This window comes from Apodemus sylvaticus, chromosome 7 (genome assembly GCF_947179515.1).
Source record: "Apodemus sylvaticus chromosome 7, mApoSyl1.1, whole genome shotgun sequence".
NCBI classification, from domain to species: Eukaryota; Metazoa; Chordata; class Mammalia; order Rodentia; family Muridae; genus Apodemus; species Apodemus sylvaticus.
Genome location: NC_067478.1, coordinates 15,761,378 through 15,787,153, shown reverse-complemented (window position 1 = coordinate 15,787,153; position 25,776 = coordinate 15,761,378). Strand labels below are relative to the sequence as shown.

General features: G+C 38.7%; 1 protein-coding gene across 5 annotated transcripts in view; it reads right to left on the bottom strand.

Moving 5' to 3' along the window:
• Rbm6 (RNA binding motif protein 6) overlaps positions 1–25,776 on the bottom strand; it is a 96,390-nt gene that overhangs the window by 64,318 nt on the left and 6,296 nt on the right. For 2 of the 5 annotated variants that reach the window (XM_052187333.1, XM_052187336.1), the window contains exons 2-5: positions 20,512–20,622; positions 11,306–12,584; positions 9,920–10,009; positions 6,571–6,640 (exon numbers count right to left, since the gene is read on the bottom strand). In XM_052187333.1, coding sequence (XP_052043293.1) covers positions 6,571–6,640; positions 9,920–10,009; positions 11,306–12,584; positions 20,512–20,555 — 1,483 coding nt within the window. In that variant the 5' untranslated portion in view covers positions 20,556–20,622. Of the gene's footprint in view, positions 1–6,570; positions 6,641–9,919; positions 10,010–11,305; positions 12,585–20,511; positions 20,623–21,740; positions 21,848–25,776 lie in introns of those variants that run through there. The other 3 variants (XM_052187335.1, XM_052187337.1, XM_052187338.1) reach the window with 3 other exon arrangements.

Sequence of the window (25,776 nt, the reverse complement as noted above, 5' to 3'; positions counted from 1 at the left end):
ATGCCAACTATGAAATGTAAAAGGGAGATTAGCACTTTCTTAGTTTTATTGCCTGCCCATCCTCCCTTGTGTACGTGTACTTATGTGTACCCATGGAGGTAACACATCCACTGAAGCTGAGTGACAGGCAATAATGAGGTAACCAACATGGGGGCTGGGAACTGAACTTGAGTCTTCTGAAAGTACAGAAGCACTCTTTTTGAGGCAGGTTTTCACTATGTACCTCTGGCTGCCTCTAGAGTACTGGTACTAAAGGTATGCAAGCACTCTTAACCAATAAGCTTTCTCTCAAGGATTCTACAAGATTGTGAAAGTCAGTGATTATTTTATTAAAATCTGATTTAAATAAAACCTTTTCTCTAAACAAAACTATTGTGTCTGTAGAAGCAAGTATTATAAACTGCACATGTAAACTGCACATGACAGAGCCAGGCATAGTGTGCACGTCTTTTAATACTAGTACTCAGGAGACAGACGCAGGTGGATCTCTTGAGTTAGAGGCTAGTCTGTTCTGCAAAGCTAGTTCTAGGGCTACACAGAGAGAAACCTTATCCTGAAAATAAGGTGGGGAGGAGGAGGAGGAAGGGAGCAAGGAAGGTAGTGTATAGAAAGAGAGAAAGAGACAGACAGACACAGACAGACAGACACAGAGAGAGAAAGAGAGAGACAGAGACAGAGACAGACAGACAAGATAGGGATGTGGATTAGTAGTAGAACATTATCTAGCATGTATGAGACATTGGGTTTGTTCCTCTGTACCACATAGAAAATAAAGGAAAAAAATGTTTACCTTTTTCCAATTTTTCTGAAGCAAGATCCTACTTTGTACTATATAGGCTACTTAGATTATTCCTAGTGTCACTATGTGGCCTAAGCTGGCCATAACCCTCCAGGAACTCCAACTTTAATCTACCTAGTGCTGAGATTATAGGTAGTAGATAAGTATCATCACAGCATATGGGTTTTTATTTCAAAATCTAAATTTAGTTCCAGTGCTCACTTTATTCTGATTATGATATTATAGTTCTCTGCATCCAGGGAAATAACCATTAAGAACCTTTCTTTTCAATTCACTTCCAGTCCACTTGCAGTATTGGTACTACGTAAATACAATGGAGGTTAATGTCCTACCTTAAAGAGCTACTCTAATAAGAGTCAAGATGAAAAGAAATAAGCACAATCTACTTGAAGATGCTACTTAAGTCAAAGGGGAGTGCGTAACCTTTCAAGAAGCTAGTGATCTATCCAAATTATATTCTCACTCCACTCCCTACCTCCCACCTCCTTCAAACCCCTTGTGTAAAAAACAATCAATCAGGAAAAAAAATTGTAAATCTGTTTTTCATAGGGAAAGACCAGACCTCATTCTAGGAGGGACATAGTAACAAGAGAAGGATCAATACAGAAGAGCATCTGGAACAAAATGATTAACAACTGAGGACGTAGGTAGAGACTAAAGTCTTTCTTCCACTCCTGTGGCCCCAATCCTAGAACAGCAAGCACCTGGCACAGTATGGTGTCATCCAGTGCCACATCAACTGTAATCAGTCTGTGGGCAATGCAGACATGTGGTGCAAGTTCATATACAGAGGCAAAATACCCATATACTTAAATCTTTTAAAGCTAACAGAATAGTAAATTCTTTAAATTTTGAGGCCAAAAGAACCCATGAGCATAAGAATAGATGCCCTTACAAAAGCTGAATTACAAGACGGTACAAACTGTTCAGAAAGATAGAATACGTAACCCAAACACCCATTTTGTAAAAGTCTGTATGCTTTAGGGTATGCCTTGTGGTAAAAGCCTTATTTATACTGCAGCCCTTTGGAGGCAGAGGCAAGTAGGTCTCTGAGTTTGAAGGCAGCCTGGTTTACAAAGAGGGTTACAACTAGTCAAAGCTATTTGGTAAGAGCCTGTCCACTACCCACTACCCTACCACCACACCACCTACCACCTTTAAAAAAAAAAAAAAAGACTGATGATATAGTTCAGTTGACAGAATGCTTGCCTAACACATACAATGCTTTGTGTTCATTGGGGCACTATAGAAACTAGGCAAAGGTGGTGGATACCCATGATTCCAGCATTTAGGAGGTAGAAGCCATGAATATGAGGCTAGCCCAAGGTACATTGTCCAGGAAAAAAGTACATGTCTAGAAACATGACTCATTGGTTAAAAGTATTTATTGTTCTTTTTTTCTTAAGAAGTTTTTATGTGTATGGGTATTTTGCTCCCATGCGTATATGTGTGCACCACGTGCATGTGTGCTACCATAGAGCTACAGACACCAGGTCCTCTGGAGGAGCAATCAGTGCTCCTAACCACTGAGCCATCTCTCCAGCCCCGGGTTTATTATTCTTGCAGATGACACGGATGAGTTCCCAGTACCCACTTGGTGTCTCATAACCATCTGTGATCTCTCTCTCTCTCTCTCTCTCTCTCTCTCTCTCTCTCTCTCTCTCTCTCTCTCTCTCTCTCTCGACAGGGTTTCTCTGTATAACTCTGGCTGTCCTAGAACTTATTTTGTAGATCATGTTGGACTTAAAGTGATCCACAAGTGATCCACTTGCTTCTGCTTCTGAGGGTCAGTTTTAAAGGTGTATGCCACCACCACCCACCAACCATCTGTAATTTCAATTCCAGAGGATCCAATGCCCTTTCCTAACCTCCAAAGGCATCTGTATTCATATGGTGCACAAAAACTCAAAACAGGAACACAAACACATACAAATAAGTAATATTTTTTTGTTTGTTTTTCTGTTTTTGTTTTTTCGAGACAGGGTTTCTCTGTGTAATAAGTAATATTTTTAAACTATGTAATTCAGTACAGTTACGATACTGTACAACACTATCTAGTTCTAAAACATTTTTACTGCCTTAAAATGAAAACCCTTATCCATTAAGCAATTACTCCTCATTCCCACTAGCTTTCTTTCTATTTCTGGGGCTAGACCTATTATGGATATCCATAAAAATACAGTCGTAAATGTGGTTGGTTGTGTCCGACTTTTTCATGTTTTCAAGGCTGATCCACACTTCAGTATATGTTAGCAACCCATCCCTTTCTGTGGAGAGTTATATAAATATATATTGTGTTAACTGGCTTCTTTTTATCAACACAATTCTTTTGTTGTAATGTACATGAACAGTCTCATTTCTACTGCTCAATACTATTCCAATTGTATATAGTTTTTATTATCTAACCATCAAAAGACATTTCACTTTCCCAGGAATGTAAAAAGTCAAGGTGATATACAATTAAGAAAGCTGTTTGTAAACACCAAATGAAAGGTACAGGGAGTATAATCTCATTTGTAATTCCAAAATCTAAAAAGACCTTAAATAATAAGGTTTTGTGTGGCAAATTCTCAGCAAAGATTTTTTTTTAATGTTGTTTTTTTGAGAGTGAGGGGGTTAGGGGGGAGTAAACAGAGTTTTACTATATACCCCAGACTGACCTGGAACTTTTTGATTCTACACCATGGTCTCATCGGTAGAATTACAAATGTGTATCATCATACCTGGCTTAGTAACGAAAACTGAAAGGATCAACTCTATATATTCTCAATCTACCCAGTATAAGTAACACCTATTTCAACTCCAGCAGGACATTACCCAATCTAAAACAATTAGCTTAGTTCAGGTGTCACATAAGTTTTGAGTTAGAGTCTCAAGTAGGCACAGTCAGGAACTGAACATTTTATTTACCTGAGGCAGACCTTCTGTCTTTCTACCTCCTAAGTACAATTTGTGTATGGGGCGGAGGAGAGGTGACACATGTGCACACATGAATGAGTGTTAGTGTCTGTGTGTGTGTGTATGTGTGTGTGAGTGAATGGGGGTGCTCCATCACTCTTCTATTTATTTCATTTATGTGTATTGTATGGTTTTTTGCCTGTATGTGTATCTATGCACCAAGTATGTGCTTAGTACCCACAGAAGACAGAAGGAGGCTGGGACTCTTACTTAGATCCTCTAGGACTGAGTTACAGATGGTTGAGAGTCACGATATGAGTAGCTGTTTAAGCATTAAGATATCTCTTCTGTACTCAGGGGGCAGAGGCTAATCTCTGTGAAGTCAAGTCCAGCCTGGTCTACAGAGCAAGTTCTAAAATAGCCAGGGATACACAGAGAAACCCCATCTCCAAAAACCACCAAAAAATAAAAATAAAAATCAGTCATCTCAGCCAGGGGGTGGTGGTGAACGCCTTTAATCCCAGCATCTGGGAGGCAGAGGCAGGCGGATTTCTGAGTTGGAGGCCAGCCTGGTCTACAGAGTGAGTTCCAGGACAGCCAGGGCTATACAAAGAAACCCTGACTCGAAAAACCAAAACAAACAAGCAAACAAACAAACAAGTAAATATTCACTTATCTCTTCTTCACTAAATGTATCAATATTTAATGAAGGCATAGTTCATGACACAAGATTGAAGCTCAAGTTGTCCTATCACCCTGTAAGTTAAGTTAAAAAACTTATCCAGTCTATAAAGTCTACCTTTAGTTACCAAAGAGAGCATGTATCAGACACATGCCACAAACAGGACAAACTGAGGCACACAGGAACAACAAATCTACTCTTAAATCATGTTTCCACAAAGTAAAGGTATGATATAACTAAACCATATGAATAATTGTTTTCTGAAAAATAATACTTCTGGGGTTTTCTCTCAAAATTACAGGAAAAGTATACTTTTGAACTTTAAAGCCACACTATTTTAAACACAATAATTTATTTTGTGTGTAACTTTTCACTGCAGAACTCATAAAAATAAATAAATAAAATTTTTAAAAAAGAAGCTATCTACTAGATATAAACACTCCATTCAAAGCCAGCCAGGTGGCTGTGGTGTGCACCTTTAATCCCAGCACTGGGGAGACAGAAGCAGGCAGATCTCTGATTCAAAGCCACCTTGGCCTACAAAGTCCAAGACGTACTCCTGTCTCGAAAAAACAAAAACAGGCTGGAAAGATGGCTCAGAAGTTAAGAGCACTGCCTGCTCTTCCAGAGGTCCTGAGTTCAATTCCCAACAACCACATGGTGGCTCACAACCATCTGTAATGGGATCTGATGCCCTCTTCTGGCGTGTCTGAAGACAGCAATGGTGTACTTATATACATAAATACATCTTTAAAAAAAAATTCCATTCCATGGTAAGTTATTTAAAAGTTAAAGTAAGATTGAGTTAATAGCTCAGAGATAGAATGCTTGCCCAGGCCGCATACATAAAATAAACAAACAAATAAATAAGTAGAAAGCAGCTGTATCCTCTGAAATATGACATGCTGATTGATGATGCCTTTAAATATATTATGGTGGCTCTATGTTTTGTGAAAAGATAAATGCTCTATTTTCTTCAATTTAAAATTTTACAAAACAGATCGCTTAAAGATTTTATTTATTTACTTGTTTGGTTGGTTGGTTTTCATTTTTGAGGACAGGGTTTCTGTGCAGCCCTGCCTGTCCTCCAATTCATAGAAATCCGTCTGCCTCTACTTCTCAAGTGCTGGGATTAAAGGAGTATGCCACTATTGCCCAGGGGTAATTATCTTTATTTTTAATCTATCCCATATCATGGAGTCCCAAAAAATATTTGCCAAATATTTATTTGATTTAAGTCCTCTGTATATATGTTGTTTGTGTAATTTGTTGTTCTTATGGTACTCCTACTGTATATGTGGGGGGGGGGAGGTCCTCTGACTCTTTTGCCAGCTTTTGATACTCTTTTCCTCCCACTGGGTTGCCTTATCCAGCCTTTATGAGGGGATGTGCCCATTATTATTACAATTTGATTTGCCGTGTTTTGTTGATATCCCTGCAAGTCTTGCCCTTTTCTGAAGGGGAACAGAGGAGGAGTGGATCTGAGGCAATGGGGAGGTAGAGAAGGGGCTGAGAGGAGAAAGGGGGAGGGGGCCAAGACATAGTATTTGAGAAAAGAATAAAAATTTAAAAACTTTGAGGGCTTGGTATTTCACTTCTTCCTAATTTCCTGTATTAAGAGTTGAAGGAAGTAATCCAAAGGTGGCATTGGAAAACACTAGAACATACATGCATTTCAGACTGCAGACAGAAGTCAAGCAGAAAGCTCTTCTAGATCTATTCAGGAATTTCAAACCTGAGCTGCGGCAGGACTCTTCTCAGAGCAAGCAATTTCTCTGGTAAGCTGTTAAATTTCACTTTGAGACAATGAAATGTAAAACTTCATACACAGCAAGCTTATTAAATCTCACTAGGCTCAAATGTAGCATATCACCATTGTGAAAAACATAAATACCAGGTTTAATAATTTAATCATATAAAACAGGGATAGATGCTATGACACTCACTTTATATCTCACAGGCACTCAGAAGAACCGGAACACGCATCCTCATCGCCCACGTGTGGACAAACAGCCATACAAAGAATCACAGTTAAGACTAAAGCTGCTTGTTATTTGAAGACACCAACAGGAAACTTCTGGAAATCATACTTGTGATTTCTTTAAAAACAAATTTTTGAGGAGCATATGAGGCAGACATCTTCCCAAGACCCTTCCTAAACCAAGATTATATGCACATTTAAAAAACTCACCTGTGTTATACTCCTTCAACTGCAACTCCTTTACAGGTATGCCATCAGAAGTCCGAAAGGCATCAAGAATCTGCAAAAATATGACATTTACACTAATGATACAAATGCTAATTTAATCATTTATTAAATGCTAATTTTTTATTTCCTTACTGGTTTTTCCTCTATATAATTAAATCTATATACACAAAATTAAACCATACACACTGTGATAAATGAAATCAGGCATGATAGAGACCTATAATCCCAACTGGCCAGGAGGCACACAGACTTTATGTCACCATGAATGGGGAAAGGGAAGCACACCACAGAGAGAAAGGAACAGGAACTGAATACAATAGACATAGGCATAAGAGCTGGGTTAAGAATGTGGTTCAGTAGTAAGAATGCTTCCCTAGCATATAGAAGGAATTAGATTTATACCCAGCACTCTAGAAAAGGCCAAATGGCATAGCTTTAAAGAGCACAGGTTTTAAAATCTGTATATATTTTAAACTCTTTACTTTAATGCTTAGTGTTTCACGCTAAAAACAATGAGCCACTGAGTAAATCCAATCCATTCTAGAGCCATACAACTTGAACTTAGTCTAGATTTTAGTTCTGTCCTCAAACAACCTGTTCTTTCACTACATTCAGGTTTGAGTTTAATCTAAAATGGCCGAATCCTGTATCTGGGAAGATGACTCAGCAGATAAGAACATTGAATCCCAGTACTTGGGAGGCAGAGGCAGGCATATCTCTGAATTTGATTCCATTCTGGCCCACAGCAAAAGATCTAGGACAGCCATGACCACACAGAAAAACCCTGTATCAAACAAACAAACAAACAGCCCTATTCTCTGATCTACACATTTGTGCTGGGCATGCAGACACTTGCTCCATATACATGTACAAATAAATAAATATAATTTCAAAAGAAGAGAAGGAAACAGTCCAATCCTGATGACACCCTAACTCTTCTGGTGTAGCTCAGACTGGTCTCAGATCCAAAAATGACCTTGAAACTCTTGACTCTACTTTCTCTAGGCTACTCTAGATCATTAAAATCTTTAGTTTCTTGTTTTGGTTTGGTTTTTCTCCAGAAAACTTATCACTACTAAAAACTATCCTCCTCCCTTTCTTCCGCTCCCTCCCCTTTTCTCTCTCTGGTTTTTTGAGTCAGGGTTTCTCTGTGTAGCCCTGGCCATCCTGGAACTCAAGCTGTAGACCAGGCTGGTCTCAAACTCAAGATCTGTCTGCTCCTGCCTCCCAGGTGCTAGGACTAAAGGTGTGTGCCACCACATCTGGCTTTTCTCACTTTTTAAAACAGTATTATGTGCCCTGTCTGGAAAACAAAAACAAAAAACAAAACAGAAAAACTGTAATTGTGTAAATATATACCCAGGTCTATGTGTGGGCATGTACACAGGAGTGCAGACAGCCGGCCTCAGAGGCTGGTAAGGAGGTATAAGAGCTCCTTGGAGCTCACAACTGCCAAACAGGGCCAACTAACCAATCTTGAGTCCTCAAACTACTGAGCCACCTTTTTAGCCCTCTACTGTTTAACATCTGCTTGCTTCTATGTTACCTAGGAAGGCAGCAACATTATTATACTCACTGGTCTATTATTCAGTGTCTATGACAGTGCCTGGTGCACAATACAGGAAGGATATCCTTAACTAAACACTGAGGTGATGGCAAAACCAAAGCATGACTATGTCTAAAGCTATATAGTAGGCCAGCCAAAGCTACATAGTACAACTGTGTCCAGAAGAAGAGGGTTGAGGGGCAAACAACTCCACCACCTCTGAAATCCTAAATGCTCTTAAAATATGAACGTTTGTAATCATTTTGGATTTCAGATTAGCAATGTCAAGCTAGTAAAATACATACAAATATTCCAAAATCTAAAAGCCAAAGCATTTGAAATATAACTTGTCTCAAGAACTTCAAACAAAGGCTTCTCAACCAAAAGTGGAATGAATTAAGAGAACTAACTCACAGAACATTGTAATAATTAAATGAACAAATGCTTGTTAGCATTTAACAATGTGTGACATACTTTTACTTCCCCTAAGTTCTGTCATAATTGGGACAGAAAATCCTTTTAAAAAGAGCAGTTAGGTGACTCCCAGTTTGACTGTGAGACAGGTCTATGTACGCTCCTTAAACTCCTGATGTATAGATCAGGCTAAGCTGGAACTCAGAGATCCACCTAGCTCTGCCTCCTGAGTGCTGGGATTAAAGACATGTGCCATCACACTTAGCTTAGCTCCCAGTCTATTGATTGATTGATTGATTGGTTTTTTGAGACAGAGTTTCTCTGTATAGTCCTGGCTGTTCAGGAACTCACTCTGTAGACCAAGCTGGCCTCGGACTCAGAAATCCGTCTGCCTCTGCCTCCCAAGTGCCGAGATTAAAGGCATATGCCACCACTGCCCGGCGCTCACAGTCTTTACTACTGTAAACCACCTGTATCTTTGTGCGTGTACTCCTGATATAATATGGTCTCAAGGATATCATCAAGTCTCAAGATACTAGTCAGGAATCACTTTATAAACCTTCAAGTCAGTGACATCAAATAAGCTCTACAGAATATTCCAAAATTACTTCCTGGCCTAATTAGACATCATACTATAGTTACTACAGATGATAACACTGAGGAATATAGGTTGAAGAATATATGCTATCCCTGTTTATTTATTCATCAAAATAAAATGGCTGAGTAGCTAGTACCAGCTGGCCTTTTTTTTGGGGGGGGGGGATAAGGGGAGGCACTGGAAATCGAACTTAAGGTATGTATAAACACTGTATTTTCAGTTCCTGAGGTTTTATTTTGAAACAGGTTCACACTAAATTGCACAGGTTGCCCTAAGCTCATTCTGCAGCCCAGCCAGGTCTTGAGTTTATATTCCTCAGCTTCCTGAATAGCTAGGATTATGAGCTATGCTGCCAGGCTAGCTTCAGCTTCTGTTAGTAAGCCCAGCTTTGACACTGAATCACTTCGGAGTTTTCATTATTACTCTAGTTAGCATACCAAATAGGTTTTGTTGTGATATTTTCATACCTAAATATCATTGTACTTGCTCCTATCTACTTTGTCCCATTATCCTTCTCCAGGGCTCAAACCCTTGATCCTTCTCTCTCAGCCTTCTATTAATTATAGGCATATCACAACACTTCTAAAATTTTTTAATTGAATTTTAATTTTTTTTTTCATTTTGAGATAAGATCTCACAATGTAGTCCAGTTTGGCCTCAATCAACAATCCTTCTGCATATATTTCCCAAGTGCTAGAGTATAGGCATGTGTTATAGACATCTGGGCTTTTTTTTTTTTTAATTGAAAAAGACAGAGAGAACATATGTCTTACCTCTTCTTTTGTGGCATTTTCTGGTACCCCATTTAATCGAATAAGCCTGTTAGGTTTTTCCTCACTTGGGCCAGTCCTATAATCTTGATCCTTGAATTCAGAATGTAAAGTTATTTCACAAATAGATTTATTTTTGCATGTAAAATAAAGCTCAACATAAAATATACTCAAGATCAAAAGCGATTTGCAGTATGTTGAAGATATGAGCAATTATAATCTTCTCTCATTCCCCCCTAATATTGGTGGATTGTAAGTATGATAAGACTAATAATTACTGAGGGAGTCTTAAAATAATAAAGAAAACATGCTCTAAAATTCTCAAAACCTATTATTTGGTTATTAACCCTACTAGGTTAGTTATTAAGATCATCAACAGGGGCTAGAGAGATGGCTCAGTGGTTAAGAGCACTAACTGCTATTCCAGAGGTCCTGAGTTCAATTCCCATGGCTCACAACCACCTGTAACAGGATCTGATGCCCTCTTCTGGTGTGTCTGAAGACAGTGACAGTGTCCTCACATACATAAAATAAATTAAAAAAAAAAAAAAAAAAAAAACACACCAAGAGGCCAGGTGATGGTCCATGCCTTTAATCCCAGCACCTGGGAGGCAGAGGGAGAGGGAGGTAAATCTTTGTTCAAAGCTAGCCTGGTCTATAGGACAACCAGGATTTAAAAGAAAAAAAAAAAAAAAAGATTGCCAGACAGTGGTGGCACATGTCTTTAATCCCAGCAATCAGGAGGCAGTGGTAGGCATATTTCTGATTTTGAAGTCAGCCTGGTCTACAGAGTGAGTTCCAGGATAGCCAGGGCTATACAAAGAAACCCTGTCTCGAAAAACAAACACAAACACAAAAAAGATCACATAGGAAATGTAAGTAGAGATGGCTAAAATCTATTTTAAGATAATTTTTATAATTAAATTGCAAATATAACTGTACTTGCTTATATTCAAGAAACTTAACCTTTAAGCTAAGTAAGCTAGCTAAAAGAGGAAATGTGTAACATTAACATCATGATATCCTCATGACTGTAAAAATACTTCTAAGTATTCTCTAAATGAACCTAAATAAGATAATAAATCCTAAATCACCGGGACTGCAATCGTAGTTAAGACCCACTCCCCAAAGATTGATAACTTGAAATCAACTTAACACTGGACATTTAAATAAGCACAATAAAGCAACCATGATTAAACATGCATCAAAAACATGTTCTGAGCCACCAAGGGCTTTTTTGGATGTTTAAACTCCTATATTCCACTCTCAAATCCAGAATTTCCTTTTGCATGGTTTGTAAGAAGGCTTTAGGGACAGAACATCTTTCACACTACACATCACCCTACATATCACGCTACAAAAGGATTATGAATCCCCTCATCAACATACCTGAAGGTCTTGCTGAGCATCTCTGGGCATTTTGCCCTGAGGAAAAGGCTTGCTTTGACCATAACCAAAAATCTGGCTTCCTGGCAACCTGTGATCCACATCACAGTATTCAATACTTCTGTAATCAGTGTCTTGTCGGCCAAGAAAGTCCAAATCACCTTCTTCTTTAAACAGACCAGCATCTGAACTCTGTTGTTCACCTCCAGAGAGCTTTGGCTTATCTTGTTCTTGAACTGGACTTTGGCTGTTTTGAAAGTCTGATTGAGATTCATGCTCAAAAGTTCCACTTTGTGTTTCTCCTTCTCTTGTCTCTGAATGCTCAAATTCTCCCTTCTGAACACCAAAAGCAGGTCTTTCTACTGCATGGTCATGTGTGGATTCTTCTCTCTTGTTCGTATTCATACCAGAATGTTCTCTCTCTTGTGTAGAAGGCTGAACATAATCCAAAACTTTTGGATCCACAGGAGGCATCTCCCTATCTTTAAATTCCATACAAGGTCCTACCTCTCTGCCCCTAAAATCTTGGTAAGTCCTAGAACGATGTCTACCTCTGAAATCCGAATGTGGTGTATCCCTGTTCCTAAAGTCTAGATCAGTAGTAGCTGAACCTCGGCCTCTAAAGTCCACCTGTGTTCCATCTTTATCCCTGAAGTCCAAATCAGATACATCTCTGTTCCTAAAATCAGAACGAGACTGATCTCTGGATCTAAAATCCAAATCTGATAAATCTCTTCCCCTAAAATCTGCATGGGATCCATCTCGGCCTCTAAAATCTAAATCATAAGTGCCCCGGCCCCTAAAGTCAGCTGGAGGAACATCTCTACTTCTAAAGTCAACAGTATGAGAATCCCTGTCTCTATAATTTATATGAGGTGTCTCCCTACCTCTATAATCCATAGGGGTACCATCTCCACCCCTGTAGTCCATAGGTGGTCCTTCTCTATCCCGAAAATCCCCAGAATGTATGTCCCTATTCCTGAAATCCAACTGTGCTGAATCTCTGCTCTGGAAATCTGAAGACGAAAAATCTCCCCCTCTGAAATCATGTCCAGGTCCCTCCCCTCCTTGATAGTCACCATGTGGTCCATCTCTAGCTCCATAGCTGAAAGAATGCTCCTCTACATTTGCAAAGGGAGGTCCTGAATGCCCCTGGAAATCAAAGGGAAGTGAATCTCTGCCAGGAAAGTTGCCAGAGTGTCTCTCTTGAGCATGACTCTTAAGGGGAGGAGGAGGATAATCCCTGTTCCACCCGGGAGCAAACCTTTCTTCTTGGCTCCCACTGTAGAAACAAAGACAGGGTTATTCATATTGTCCAGAGAGTTTGAAATCTACACACCAGCATATTCTTCTCTAATCACAGCATATTCTTCTGTAAACATATTTTGGGGGGCAGAGTTCTGTAACAAGGTCCTAGATCTGCAGAAAACAGCAAGTTTTGCTATTTTAAGATGAGGTGTCCAAGTAAACTTTTATGCTCCCATTTCAGAACACGAGGTAAGTCAACACAAGGTTTTCAACATGACTGCTGCAGAAAAAGCTTTCACCCAGTCCTGCAACAGGGAAAATCCGCAATACCAGATAAGCTAACAAAGGTAACATACTATAAAAATTCCCAGTTTCTACAGCCAAGGAACTTAAAATTCCAAGGTCATTATGACAATTACTACACATGTGGAGTCAGAGGAAATCAGTGCAATTTTCTGTTTGTTTGGTTGTTTTTTCTTTTGATTTTCAGACAGGGCTTGGTTATATAACTACCTGGATGGCCTAGAAATCACTATGTAGATCAGGCTGGTCTTGAAGTAATCCTCTATTCCATCTGCTTTCTGAATACTGGGATTATAATAAACAACCATGCTCAGCCTCAAAGTATAAAATTTCTTATAAGTTTCAAAAAGTGTCTTTCTAATTGCTTCACAAAATGGTAAACATTTCCAAATATTTTATTATATCTACAACATGGATTCTAATTTATCCAATTGAGTATAGGCCACAAAAGGAAAGAGTCATTGCATATCATTGTGACTGACTATCATTAATGCCAGTTCTACTGTACCTCTACTCAGAAAGACTCAGCTGGGCCCAATCATAACTATATCCAAGAGTATATTATCACAAAAGGCAACATGAATCATTCCACAAAGCATGTTAAGTTGTCTACACCAAGCTAAATTATCTAAGTAAGAGCTTAAGGCTGAAAGTCACCTACAACATTAGGTCTTTAGGCATTATTTCCATGTCCCAAATAAAAAAGCTGACAAACAAGATTCTAATGTCTCAAGCTAACTTTTTATTGCAATAAAACATATTTTTAAAATGCTTACAGTTAGAAAAAGAACAACAAAAAAGAATAAATGGAACAGGAAAAACGGTTCAGTGGTTAAAAGCACTTGCTGTTCTCCAGAGGCCCTAGGGTTTGGCCCCCAGTACCCATGTGACAGCTCACAACCTGTATACTCCAGTCCCAGGGAATCTGACACCCTCTTTTGGCCTCTTCAGGAAAAGCATACATATGATGTATACATATTTAGACAAAACATCCATTCATATAACTCAAGAAATAAACAAACTGGGCCGAGGTAACACATGCCTTTAATCCCAGGATTTAGGAGGCAGAGGCAGGCAGATCTCTTGAGAATCCCAAGGCTAGCCTGGTCTACAGAGTAAGTTCCGGACAGCCAGGGCTGCTACATAGAGAAACCCTGTCTTGAATAAACAAAAAACAAGCAAAACAAAACAAAACAAAAATAAAATAAAATAAAGGAGAAATAAACAAGAGTAGACCAAACTTTCAAACTACCCAACATTTTTCCTTTGCCTCATCACTAGAGCATTTTACACATTTTGGCTTTGGTCAAAGATCAAGAGATAGCCACACAAGGTGGTTATAACAACTATTAATCTCCTACTTGGAATGTTGAGGAGGATGATCCTGATTTTAAAAGTAGCCTTAGAATGAGAACCTATTTCAACAAATCAAAAAAATCAAGGAACTTAAGTAGGCAATTAGACACCAGTGAATCTCAGAGAGGGCATGAGAAAAGAAAATAAAAATGGCTGACTTGCTTGGCAATACAAGAACATGGAGAATATCAGAATCAACTCAAGTTTATCCTCCCAAGACATACAGATTCTATCCTAAGACCCTTCTGAGTTCAAACTTCACCCATACAGTAGAAGTCCAAAGACAACAGACTCTAGGTAACTCAGCTCAGGAGGACAGGTCCAATACCATCACCAGTCCCTTTGTTTCTTATTTTTTTTAATTCATTATTTGTATGTTAGATATGTACATGTATACAGAGGCTGGAGGATACTGGGCATCTTCCATGGCTCTCTTCTTATTTTTTATGACAGGGTTTCTCACTGAATCTGAAGTTTATAGTCTCAGCTAGGCTAACTGGACTAAGTGAGCTTCCAGAACACTTCAATTTCCACCCAATTCTGGTTACAAAAATGTTTTGTTTCATTTGTTTGCTTGCTTTTATTTATGTACTATGATTTAAACTTAGGTCCTCTTGATTTCATAGCAAGCACTCTTTCCCAAGAAGCCCTCTCTCCTCAGCTCCAGGAGTACCAAGCCATTTCATAAAGTAAATAGAAATTTAAAACATTGCCGGGCCGTGGTGGCACACGCCTGTAATCCCAGCACTCTGGGAGGCAGAGGCAGGCGGATTTCTGAGTTCGAGGCCAGCCTGGTCTACAGAGTGAGTTCCAGGACAGCCAGGGCTATACAGAGAAACCCTGTCTCGAAGAAAAAAAAAACAAATCCAAAAAAAAAAAAAAAGAAATTTAAAACATTAACCTAAACATTAGAACAACATACATTTAGTGGATTTTCAGAACATAAAAGCTTCTATTAGTTCCTCAAAACACTAACATTAGTTATGTCTTTTTGGTTCATCATAAACAAGCTTAAATATTGATAAGGAATAAAATTTAACACAAAAATTAGAATGTTACCATTAACCACAATGTCTCCCATACTTAAAAGTCATTAAAGTCATTCAGTGGCTTTTGAGAATCCTCAAGCTTCCTCGGACCCTCATGGAATAACTGCTGAGGCATCTAACGTAGGCATTTTTTTTTTACCAGAATACACCCAGCATTGTCCTTAAATACTGCCGTGAAGATTATCTTACCCTTCTAAGTCGAGCAGATCTAGAGTAACCTACCACACTACAGTTCTTATATCTAAATTTTATAGTCTAATCAAAAAACAGTTCTATTAATATAAAACAGCAGTAGTGCCAAGGGTGATGATGGCTCTGCCTTTTATTCTATGAGCTCAAGTCCAGCCTAATCTACACAGCCAAGTTCAAGGCTAGCCAGGACTACACAGTAAAACCCTATCTCAAACAATGAACACCAGTGGTTACAGAAATTATTTTAAGCTTACATAAAATAATTTTATGAAAAAAGTATTTCAAAGAGAAATTAAGACATTTGCCTGCAAAACACCCTTTCTTATTCTTTGAGTCTCCCCAAAATGGATTGCCATCTCCCTCTGGTTAAAAAACTTAAAAATTAGAAGTTAGTGAGTTGGGCAAAGACAGGAGGATCTCTTGATCTACCTATCAAGTTCTAGGACAGCCAGGACTACATAGGGAGGCTCTGTCTTGAAAACAAAACACCAAAAAAACAAAAATCCAAGCATACTAGAGGTAGAGTCAAGAGTTCTCTGAGTTAGGGGCCAACTTGGTTTACATAGTAGGTTCAGGCCCACCAGGCTACAAATGAGATTAAACACAGAAAGATTGTAAGTTCAAAGCCAGTCTGGCCTACATATAAAGACAAAACAAAAACAAAAAAAACAAATAAAAAACTTTAAAAAGCCAGGTATGGTAGTTCATACAAAGTAGTTCAGGTTGAGGCAGAAGTCTCCCCTCCAGTTCAAGGCCAGCCTGAAATAAAGTGAAATTTTGTTTTGTTTTAAAAAAAGAAGAAGAAGAGGCAGAGGCAGGCAGATTTCTGAGGCCAGCCTGTTCTACAGAGTGAGTTCCAGGACAGCCAGAGCTACACAGAGAAACCCTGTCTCAAAAAAAAAAAAAAAAAAAAAAACAAAAAAAACCCAAAAAAAAACAAAAAAAAAACAAAGAAAGAAGGGGGTGGGGGCAGGGGGTAGGGGGGAAGGAAGAGAAGGAGGAGGGAAAAGGAGGGAGGAGGAGGAAGAGGGAGGGAGGGAGGGAGGGAGGGAGAGAGGGAGGGCAAGGCTTTAATCCCAGCTCCCAAGAGGCAGGAGCATTTCTGTGAGTTGAAGGTCTACAAATCAAGCTCCAAGACAGCTAGAGCTGTGACACAGAGTAATACTGGCTCAAAATCAAAAACAAAAAAAAATCTTTCTAATTTTTTCAAAGCAACTGATAACCTACAATAAGAAAATAAAATTTAAGTAAGTTTAATGGTGCTAAGACAAAATATACTATAAAAAATAATTTTAAAAAGATGCTTTGGCTGGAGAGAGAGATAGCTCATTAGTTAGACCACTGACTGTTCTTCCAAAGGAAGTGGGTTTGATTCCCAGCACCCACATGATGGCTCTTAACTTGTTATAACTCCAGTTCCAGAAGATCTGATGCCCTCTTTTGGTCTCCACAAGTACTGAATGAATGTGGTAAGCAGACATACAGACATACATACATACATTCATACATTTATTCATACATATATACATTCATACACACATACATACTTTAATATGGTAAGCAGACATATACCCACATACATAAAAATAAATCATTCTTTTAAGAGATGGGTGGTGTTGGTGGAACATGTCTTTAATTCCAGCACTAAAGAGGCAGAGCCTGAGGGATTTCTGAGTTCGAGGCCAGCCTCATCTACAGAGTGAGATTTAGGATACCCAAGGCTAGATATCCTGTCTTGAAAAACCAAAAATCAAAACAAAACAAAGCTGTTCTTAAAATTGAGTGGAGGGAGGATTGATTGTTCAACAGAGCCAAATCTATCTAATGTTTTTGAACTTAAACCACCTTAATACTATAAGAAATAGCCTGACATATAAAATAATTATCCACAAATAGACTAAGAAGACAGACAATAACATAAATATTTTTTAAATCTTACATATAAGCACTAACTTAGACTGGAGTGTGACAATTTTTTTTATTTTGTTTTGCTTATTTATTTGTTTTTGCTTTTTTGAGGTCTCTCTACATAACCTTGAATATTGTGGAACTCACTATGTAGACCAGGTTGGCCTCAAACTCACAGAGACCCACCTGCTTCAGTCTCCTCAGGGCTAAGAGTAAAGGCATTTGCCACCATGCCTGGACAAAGCTGTTCATATATAAAAAGCCAGATAGTACTATACCATCCTAGAGCTTTACAGCACATACAGGACCTACTACAATTATTCCATCTATAACTGCAATATGAAAGCAGCCATACACAATCTGTAAATAACTGAGCATGGCTACGTTTTTGACAAGTTTACTTCAGTGATACAGTGATAGCTTAGTGGTTAAGAATATGCACATTGCAGCTCACAACTGTCTATAAATCCAGTTCCAAGGGTTCCAAATACTGTTCTGACCTCTGTGGGCACCAGGCACTCACATGGTGTACATGCCTACATGTGAATGAAACACTCATACAAGTAAAATAAAATACATTCATGGGGCTGGAGAGATGGCTCAGAGGTTAAGAGTACTGACTACTCTTCCAGAGGTCCCGAGTTCAAATCCCAGCAACCACATGGTGGCTCACAGCCATCTGTAATGAGATCTGACGCCCTCGTCTTGTGTGTCTGAAGACAGCAACTATGCACTCAAATAAATAAGTCTTTTTAAAAAAATACATTCATTATCTAGTAGTATTTTAAAAAGTTTATTCCCTCAAAAAACAACAACAACAAAAAAATGTTCACTGAAAAAAAAAAAAAAGTTCACTGGCATTTATCTCAACCCTAAGATTTTGGGGAAAACATGGAACTCTTGCCGGGCAGTGGTGGTGCAAGCCTTTAGGCCCAGCACTTGGGAGGCAGAGGCAGGCATTTCTGAGTTCAAGGCCAGCCTGGTCTACAGCATGAGTTCCAGGACAGCCAGGGCTACCCAGAGAAGGCCTGTCTCAAAAAAAACAAAAAACAAAAAACAAAAAAAAAAGTTTATTCCCAGTACTTTGAGGGCTGAGAGTGGAGAATTGTAAGTTTAGGGTCAATTTGGATAATGCAAAGAGAGGCTGCCAGGCCTAGCATTGCACAAACACTTGTACCTCCAGCTCTGAGGGCTCTGTTACCAGCATCTGGCTTCAACATATATATATACTCACACTGATACACATAAATAAGCATTTTGAAGTATTCCCTATAAATCTAAAGCAGAATCCACTTATAACTCAGTGATATAGCCACTCTTCTTTGTACCCAATAACCCCTAAAGCTGACATATGTGTCACTCAGAAAAGCATATCAATGTCATTAGCAAGACACAGCTCTAGAACACAGACATAAGTCAATGAAATTAATGTAGCCTCCAAGTTTTTGCTTTTGGTTTTTTTTTTTTTTTTTTTTTTCAAGACAGGGTTTCTCACTCTCTAGACCAGGCTGGCCTCGAACTCAGATATCTGCCTGCCTCTGCCTCCCAAAAGTGCTGGGATTACAGGTGTGCGCCACCACCAAGATTTTATTTTTATGTACGTACATGCATGTGTGGTTCCCTGAGGAGTTTAGAACAGTAGTGGGATCCTTGAGAACTGGAGTTGTAAGCTTCTGATGTGAGTTCTAAGAACCCAACTCGAATCTTTTGGAGGAGCAAAAAAATGCTCTTAACTGTTGAGTCATCTTTCCGGCCCTTAGTTAAGCTTCTATAAACAATATATTTTGCTAGCTTTCCAAGTATATATACTGCTTTGTTAAAAGCAGATACAAGAATTAACAAATATGAAGAAAAGAAGAGTGGTGATGATACATACAGAAACCTTAGATTTTCAGGAAGCTGGGATAAAGATCATAGCCCAGGAAGCACTGCAAACCCTAAGTAAATAGCCGAGCAGTGGTGGTGTACACCTTTAGGCACAGCACTTGGGAGGCAGAAGCAGGCAGATTTCTGAGTTTGAAGCCAGTCTGATCTACAGAGTGACTTCCAGGACAGCCAGGGCTACACAGAGAAAGCCTGTCTCAAAAAAAAAAAAAAAAAAAAAAAACCCACAAAGGAATAAATAATCTCACACATGGGATACTAAAGAAGGACTGTCAAGACTACAGTGGCTACATGGGCTATTAGTGAGCTCACACCATTTTTTTTTTCAGAAAAAAAGCATAACAGATAAATGAATAAATGATTCTGACATTTTTTTTAATATTTTAAAAATGTTGCCAGGTCTACTGGCACACACCTTAAATCCCAGCAATTGGGAGGTAGAAGCAAGCAGATCTCTGAGTTCAAGGCCAGCCTGGTCTACAGAATGAGTTCCAGGACAGCCAGGCTACACAGAAACCCTGACTTGGGGGGTGGAAGGCAGCAACATGGATCAGCAGGTAAAGGTACTTGCTGTTAAGCCCGAAAATGTAAGTTCAGACCCCTGACCAATGTGGTCAAATAAGAGAACTCTCTCTCGTTTTCTTCACAACTATGCTGTGGTACTCACATGCCTGCACACAGAGAAAATAATAGAAGATAGATAGATAGATAGATGAAAAAGAAAGAAAGAAAGAAAGAAAGAAAGAAAGAAAGAAAGAAAGAAAGAAAGAAAGAAAGAAAGAAAGAAAGAAAGATAGATAGATTTCAGCCAGGTTAGTGGTGGTGCGTACCTTTAATCCCAACACTCAGGAGGCAGAGGCAGAGGCAGAGGCAGAGGCAGATCTCTAGTGAATTCAAGGCCAGCCTGTGTACATATCAAGTTTCATGACAGGTAAAAGGCTATCAAGTGGTTAAGGCTATGGCTCAGAGCCAAAGTATTTGCCAAGCACACAGGAGGCCCTGAGTTCTATCCCCAATATCATATAAAGAAAGAAATAAGGAAAAACAGACACAGAAAAAACACCTGGCACACTGGGTATATACTTTCAATCATCTTAGAAATTACTAGAAACTTTACAAATATTTTCTAGTTCTAAAAACCTTAGTTATTTCTCCACCAAAAAACAAACAAACAAACAAACAAAAAAACAAAAAAACCTGCCATTATGGTAGGCCAAAAGTTACATTATAAATACTTGACAAACTCAATAGTTAAAATTTAAGACTTACCGAAAAGGTCCTGTTCTGTTAGCTGATCGAGAATCCCCCCACATCTCTTTCTATGTCAAGAAAGCTTCAATAAGTAGATCTTTTTCCTACCAAACTCTAGCAGGGTGGTACCTGTATACAACAAACCACAAGCAAGTACTTTAGAACATGAAGTACAGGCTAAACCACATAATCCTTACTTGCTAATTTTATCAGGGATAAATATCAAGGATATTCTCAGAAGTCACCTTAAAATATTTACAGTGCTAGTGAGAAGCTTCAGTGGGTAACAGCACTTGTCCCCAAGCCTGACAACCTGAGTTCAATTCCCTAGATCTATACAATATTGAGAACCAACTCCCAAAAGTTATCCTCTAATTTCTACAAACACACACACTCAAATCTTTATAAAAAAATTTTTTTTTCAGCCTAGGGTAATAGGGTCTTCAATCCCAGCACTCTGGAAGCTCTTAGATATCTGAAAATTAAAGGCTAGCAGGGATACACAGTGAAACATTATCAAAAAAAAAAAAAAAAAAAACAGTTAGAGCTGTGAGATGGTCAGCTAGTAAAGTCACTTACCACCAAGCCTGATTACTTTTCCCCTGAACCTAAAGTAAAAGGAAAGAACTAATTCCCACAAGTTGTCCTCTGACTTCTACAAACATACTGTAGTATGTATACAGACAAGAACACACACAGAACAAATTAACTTTTTTTTTTCCAACTAAAAATGTGTGTTCTGAGTCAGGCAGTGATAGCATTTGCCTTTAATCCCAGGACTCTGGAGGCAGAGGCAGGCAGATCTATGAGCTCCAGTCCAGCTTGGTCTACAAGACAAGTTCCAGGTCTGCCAGAGCTGTTGTTACACAGAGAAGCCCAATCTCAAGAAAGGAGGGCTGGGGAGAGGAGTGATAGAGAAAAGAAAAAAATGTATGTCCTGATTCACAGATGCCTCTGACCTTCATACAAGTACTGTAGGATGCAAACAATCTCACACAAAAAATATTTGAAAGCTCTTTTTTTTTTCCAAACTTCAAGGTCTCAAAAACAAAAGTATATTCTGGGGCATTCTAAACTTCTTAGTGAACAAAGAATATTTCACTTCCAATAGTTCTTTCTTCAGTAATTTTTTCAGCACTTATGTGCCCATTTCTAAAAAGGGCATCTTAACATGAAACCCCTCCTCAGTCTATGTGGCTAATCCTACACTATCTAGCTCAGTTAATCACAATACTTATTATCCTCACCAGTGATTGCTTTGAAGACAGGCATGTAACCTAAATGAAGCTGAGAACTTATCTCCAGGACTTTTCTTGTAGCTACTGAAAGATCTTCGTGGATTTACAAGGGTTTCCTGAATGTGACACAACAAATAAAAGGAAAAAAATAAAGTGTACCATCAAAATTAAATACTTTGTACAAAGGACACTTGATGTCAAGAGAAAATTAAAAAAAAAAAAAAAATCCACAAGTCATGAAAGTTTTCTTTGTGAAGAGAGTCACCTGACATCAAGTTTTCAAGGTCTTAGTCATCCAAAGAACAAGCAGTAAACATAGGGAAAAACTAAAGGGCACATGGGAAGACGGCAAGACGGAGTAAAAGTCCTTTCAGCAAAAGCCTGATCACCTCTATTCTATCACTGAACACCACAATGGAAAGAGAAAACATCTCTCAAAAGTTATCTTCTGACCTCCACACGTACATGTGAGATGTTTATACCCACACTCATATACATCACATACAATAAGAAATCCTATTAAAAATTGGGCTGATAAGCTGGCTCAAAGGATAAAGGTACTTGCCAAGAAGCCTGACAACTTGGGACTCATGTGGAGTGAAAAAAGGACTGATTCCCAAAAGTTGTCCTCTGGTTTCCATGTGTGTGGCATATGCATACACCCATTGTCACACCTGTCCTCACACAAATAGTTAAAATGTAAAAAACTAAAAGAAAAAGCCATCTTCAAAGCAGTAGGAACATTCTATGGTATTTTTATTTTCCCTTACCCTCTTCCTCTTCAATAAAGCAGTAATTTTGTTCTTTAAACAATGCAGTCTAGTTCTGAGCTCCTTTGTAAGAAAAGAACAAATATATTTATAAATTATTTTATTCTTTTGTTCTACCTTGTCAGATGGAAGGGGACAGGTATCTGAAGAACTAATACAAAATGCTTACTTCTATTTCACCTAACTTAGAATTCAAATAGGAATCCATGCCTTTATAATCTCAGTACTCAGGCAGGCAGAGCTCTGTGAATTCTAGGCCAGCTAGATCAGCATGTTAAGACTCTATCTCAGGCGGTGGTGGCGCACGCCTGGGAGGCAGAGGCAGACGTATTTCTGAGTTCGAGGCCAGTCTGGTCTACAGAGTGAGTTCCAGGACAGCAAGGACTATACAGAGAAACCCTGTCTCAAAAAAGAAAAAACAAATACAAAAAACAACAACAACAAAAAAAAACAAATAAAAAGACTATCTCAAAATAAAAACAACAATAATAATATTAGTAATTATTATTATTATTATTCAGAAATTTCTTGGATCTCATGAAAGCTTTCTTTTAGGATTAATGAAAACCATAAAACAAGCTAAGCTATAGGTACAGATATCAATGCTAACAGATAATGGGTAGAAAACCAGGAGACAGTTGAAGTACCTGAAATTAGGACATTCAAAAGCAGCATGTAGGAGCTGGAAAGATGGCTTAGTCAGAGATATATAACTCAAGCTAGTTTCAGACTGACTTAGCCATGAGTGACCTTGAATTTCTTGATTCTCCTGCCTCTACATTCCCAGTACTAAGATTATAGGCAAGTCGCTTGCTAATACTAGGTTTTCTCTTTGTTTGTTTGTGTCTGTTTTAATTGCTGCTGTTGATTTGCTTGAGTTTTTATTAGTCATGGTCTCACACTATAACCTAGGCTATCCTTGAACTCACTATGTAACTTAGGCTAGCCTAGAAACCAAGGTAATCTGTCTCAGCCTTTGAACTATTTGAATTACTACATGAGCCACCACACCTAGTTTGTTTTAGTCTTGGGGAACAAGATCTCTCAGCCCAGCAGGGACTCAAATTTCTTATAAAGCCAAGGATGACCTTAGCTCCTAATCCTTTGTCCTCCACATTCCCATCCCAGAGCAGCTTACAAGCAGATACCACACTACATATAAGTAGATGATTTTGATAAAGTAACTGAGGAAAAGACTTCAGCAAAGAAATCTATACAAAATACCCCAGGTAAAAATATACAAAATCAAACAGAAATATAAAGATTTAACATCTTCAACACCAAGATCAAGGTCAAGAATCTTCGGAAAAAGAATGAAGAGCCTGAAGTGATAGAAGCAGAGATAAGCCCAATCAAGCTCCAAGACACCCAGAGCTACATAAGAACCTACATAGGAAACAAACAAAAAAGCAGGAAGGGGAAAATAAATCCTAAAACACCAAAACTATAAATAGATTAACTATAAATAGATTAAGGTAAAAATTCAAGAAAAAAGATGTCTCTCTTCACAAAGAAAACTTAAGAACTGCTTCAAGATGACTGACTAGGAGACTATTCAAAGATTTCTGGCAATGGAGGAAGAAGTCTCTTTAGAAAATAGTTCAAAACCGGGCATTGTGATAAACACCTATAATCAAAGAAATAAGGCAGAGGAAGGAGAATGAGGAGTTCAAGGCTATCCTAGGCTACATGGCAAGTCCAAAGGCCAGCTTGAGCTACACAAGACTGTCTCCCCTTATCCCAACCAAAAAGAAAATAGTCTAAAGCTGCATTCACTGGCACACATCGATAATCCCAGCACCCAGGAGACTGAGAAAGGAGAGACCCTGTCTCAAAAAATAAAAAAATAGTTTGTTGAAATTTTCTGCCTAATTATATTTTCTTAACAGTTAATAAGTGGCTGTCTTTGTCATATTATAAAGTGAAAACTTTTCTACCATGTTTGATAATGTCAAGATGATTCATTTGGTGGTAAAAGTGCTTGCCACACAGACCTGGTAATCTGGGTTCCATCCCTTGAACACACACAAAGTTGAGGAGGAGAATAGATTCCACAACATTGACCTCTGACCCTATATTCTTCCTCCCCTACTACACATATACATAGGAAGAAAGGAAGGAAGGAAGGAAGGAAGGAAGGAAGGAAGGAAGGAAGGAAGGAAGGAAAGTAGGCACAGAGATCCACTTGTTTATACCTCCTTAAGTGCTAGGATTAAAAGCATGTGCCACTACCACCAACTATGTCTCAAAATAAGTAAATAAATAAATGCTGAGAAACTATGCAGAGAAGTGAAAAACAAACTCTGGAGTAGAAAGCACACTGCTTATAATAAAAAGCTCACAGTGGACTTCAACAATAGTTAACTGACCAAGCAGAAGAAAGGACCACAAAGCCTGAAAATAGGACAGGATAAAATGATCAACTCACAGGCGCAGAAATGAAAAGCTTTAGCTAAAATTAATGATAGATATCACAAATGAAGGAGCATCATCAGAACAACATATGAACCACAGGATTTCCATGAAGAGAGGGCTGAAAATGTAGCCGAGTAGATCACTTGCCTATGATGCATTAGGTTCATCATTCAATCACCAAAGAAGAAATAAAATTTTAATTTTGTTTTGTGTTTTAAGACAGAGATGCCAATCTGACAGCTCAGGTCTCATGGGAACACTTGAGAAACATGGCAGGACTGCCCTAAATGAATTCAAAGTCAGTCTCATTCACATACTGAGTTCAAGACCAGCCTGGGATACTCAAGAATATTGCTCTTCAAGAGCATCCAAAAAACCAAATCCAAAAAAGAAATCGCTCACCTGGCCTTCAGAGAGGGCAAGCCTCCACATCAAGCTAAAAGCTACAACATTCCTAGTCATGTCCTTCTATATCAGTTCCTTAGGTTCAGTTTAGCAATAGAATTCCTCCCAGAATCCAAAGTGGTTTCCATGTTAGCCAGGACAAGATAGCTCATATCAATAATTTTAACACCCAGGAAAGAAAGGTAAGAGGACTACCATAAATTAGAGCTAGCCAGGTGTGATGGCTATCCGAGCACAACTAGAGGTAGAAGCAAGAGCTGACTGGAGTATGGTGCATATGTCATTAGTCCTAGCACTATGGAGGCAGTTCAGAAAACTTACTGTTCTTAAAGAGAACCTTAGTTCAGTTACCGGCATCCAGGTGGTGGCTCATAACCATCTACACTTCCAGTTCTAAAGGATCTGATGAGCTGGGCGGTGGTGGCACACGCCTGTAATCCCACACTCTAGGAGGC